Below are 2,502 nucleotides of genomic sequence, written 5' to 3'. Positions count from 1 at the left end.
AAGCTTGGAAGAAGAATAAAATACTCAACTTTTGTTAGTTCTGTGCTTGCACTTAAAAGATTATTTGGTATAAAAACTTTTTGTTTGTAAGTTGATGATTGTATTATTTAAGGATACAGGGAGACTCAAAGAGGAGCCTAGCTCATTGAGAGAGACGCATTACTGATAAAGGGAGAAGAGCTCGTGTACACTTGGCAAGACTAAAGGGTTTTTGTCGGAAATCTTTCTGTGGTTATATGATGGCTAATGACACATGCTTATTACCTTCGCTCATTAAGGTAGAGGCAGTGCTATTATGGTCTCATCTACTCTGTACAACTCATATATTGTGGACATTAGCAGAATGACAAAGGAGCTCCCAGTTGATGAAGCCTCCTACTGAGCCATGACTGCACAAGATCTGCGCCTGCACCCATGCCCAACAAAGCTTCCAGAAAGTTCACTGGTGCTTAAAAGGCACTAAGGAAAGAGAACCTTCCTCACCGTTTCCCTCCTCTTTAAGGAAGTGAACTCTTGCAAAATACAACGGGTCAGGTAACAGGTAAAGAACAGATCTATGTTCTTATCCTGTCCTTTTATGGTATTGTTTCTAGAAGACTTGGTAAACTGTCTTTCCTATGTTTTTTTTGAGAAATGAGCATACTATAGATATGCACCTATTAAAAATTAAAATGTTTACGAGTGTTTTTTTGGCATGAGGGCTTTTAAAAGATTACAAAATATATACTTAAATGCTTGACTCCAGAGGTTTTAAGACAGAAGGGTTTAATTAAAAAAATAAATAAGTATACTATATTAATGATCTGAGTGTGAACAATAGCAAGGACTAGAAATTACCAAAAGAAACAAGAGGAGCTAGGTACTTTTGTGGGGGAAAAAGAATCTGAATGTATGTGGAACATTAAGAAAAAGGAATTATTTTAATCAAGATGGTTAATTTCAAATCTTTCATTCTGAGCCGTGTGGGTCCAATTTATAATTGTCTAGTTTCACAGTATATATATTTGCCAGTTTGTGGCCTGTGTAACTTTGGCTTTGGGCATCTGAGGAAATGCAGGAAGAAACTCCTTTCTTCCTTCCTTATTACTTCATCCTCTGCTAGCCTTCTCCTTTGTAAATGACTACATCTACCAACATCTATCATAAAAATCTGTGCTAAAGATATGATTAATTCTACCCATAACTGATGAATGTTTTCTGGTTGTATTTCTCAAGGCCAATGTCCCTAATAATACCACATATTAAAAGCCATATAAATACATAGATGGAGAAACAAAAACAGACTCAGGCTATGTAAGCAATAAAGAGTTTGTGCAGAACTAGAAACAAAATAGAAGTTCACCTCTGTCAGAGGTATGGGGTTAATTTCTCTTGCTGAGGCTCAGATTTCCCCTTAGTGGGTCTTTAATGGTTCACCTAAGTTCCATTGGCGGGGTATCTTTCTTCTTTGTTAAGCAATCATGCCCAGGTAGAGCTGCTTCTCTTTCCTATGGTAGCTGCTGAGTTCTCACTGCATTAGCTGAAGGTACCGCCGGACACTGGCGTCTTTTGGCTGCCTGTTGACAGCAGCCATGAGGTAGTGCCGAGCCTGGTCATAGTCCTGCAGGTGGAAAGAGGCCACCCCAGCCCGATACAGGGCCTTGGCATTATCAGGCTGTCGTTCCAGGACCTTCTGACTGTATTCTTTCACCCGTTCATAGTTTACTGGCTCCATCTGAAGAAGACAGGCAGCTAGGTTGTTGTAGCAGTCTGTCTGGGTGGTGTGCAGTACGTTTTCCTGTTCAGGTGTGAGCGCCGGGCCCTGAGGTCCCAGATTAGGTATCGGGGAGGGCAGACTTGGATCCAGACCCCGCAGCTGCTGCAGAGCTTGATGGTACCCACGCACAGCATCTCGGCACTTCCCTTCCTGGTTACATCGGTTCCCTTCCTCCTTGTACAACTGGGCCTCCTGCAGGCGCTTCTCCACAACTTTGTCACCCAGTGCTCTTGAGGAAGGGGGAAGTGAAAGAGCAACCGAAGCTCTGGGGATAGGAGCGAAATAACCAATTTTGTTAGCCTACTTAAAAAGGCAGGAAATGCTCCTTCTCCAGAAGGCCTCTCAGGGAATGAGTTTTCCCTGATTCTACTACAGCCCCTTCCTTTCTTCTCTGCAGTTATTTTTCAATCTCTAGACGGCAGGGAATTGATCAGGGAGAGGACGTGGGAGGAGTAAAGCCAGAGATTAATTGATTTCCTAAAGCGGTGACTGCGGGGTGAAGAAACTCCACGAAAAAGCGAAGGCCGCACTACAAAATTCAACCAATGTTTGGTTTTGTTTTGTTTTTTAACATCTTTATTGGAGTATAATTGCTTTACAATGGTGTGTTAGTTTCTGCTTTACAACAAAGTGAATCAGTTATACATATACATATGTTCCCATATCTCTTCCCTCTTGCGTCTCCCTCCCTCCCACCCTCACTATCCCATCCCTCTAGGTGGTCACAAACCACCGAGCTGATCTCC

The 2,502-nt window shown here is 42.2% G+C and overlaps 1 protein-coding gene across 1 annotated transcript in view; it reads right to left on the bottom strand.

The window, feature by feature from the left end:
• Positions 1-1,450: 1,450 nt before the first annotated feature.
• Positions 1,451-2,502, bottom strand: part of LOC129392356 (tetratricopeptide repeat protein 9C-like) — an 18,037-nt gene continuing 16,985 nt past the window's right edge. Inside the window, 1 exon segment of the mRNA XM_055086880.1 lies at positions 1,451-2,021. Coding sequence (XP_054942855.1) covers positions 1,451-2,021 — 571 coding nt within the window.

This window comes from Physeter macrocephalus, chromosome 8, assembly GCF_002837175.3.
Source record: "Physeter macrocephalus isolate SW-GA chromosome 8, ASM283717v5, whole genome shotgun sequence".
In the NCBI taxonomy this organism is placed as follows: Eukaryota; Metazoa; Chordata; class Mammalia; order Artiodactyla; family Physeteridae; genus Physeter; species Physeter macrocephalus.
The sequence above is the reverse complement of the archived record's forward strand: the minus strand, read 5'-3'. Positions and strand labels throughout refer to the sequence as shown.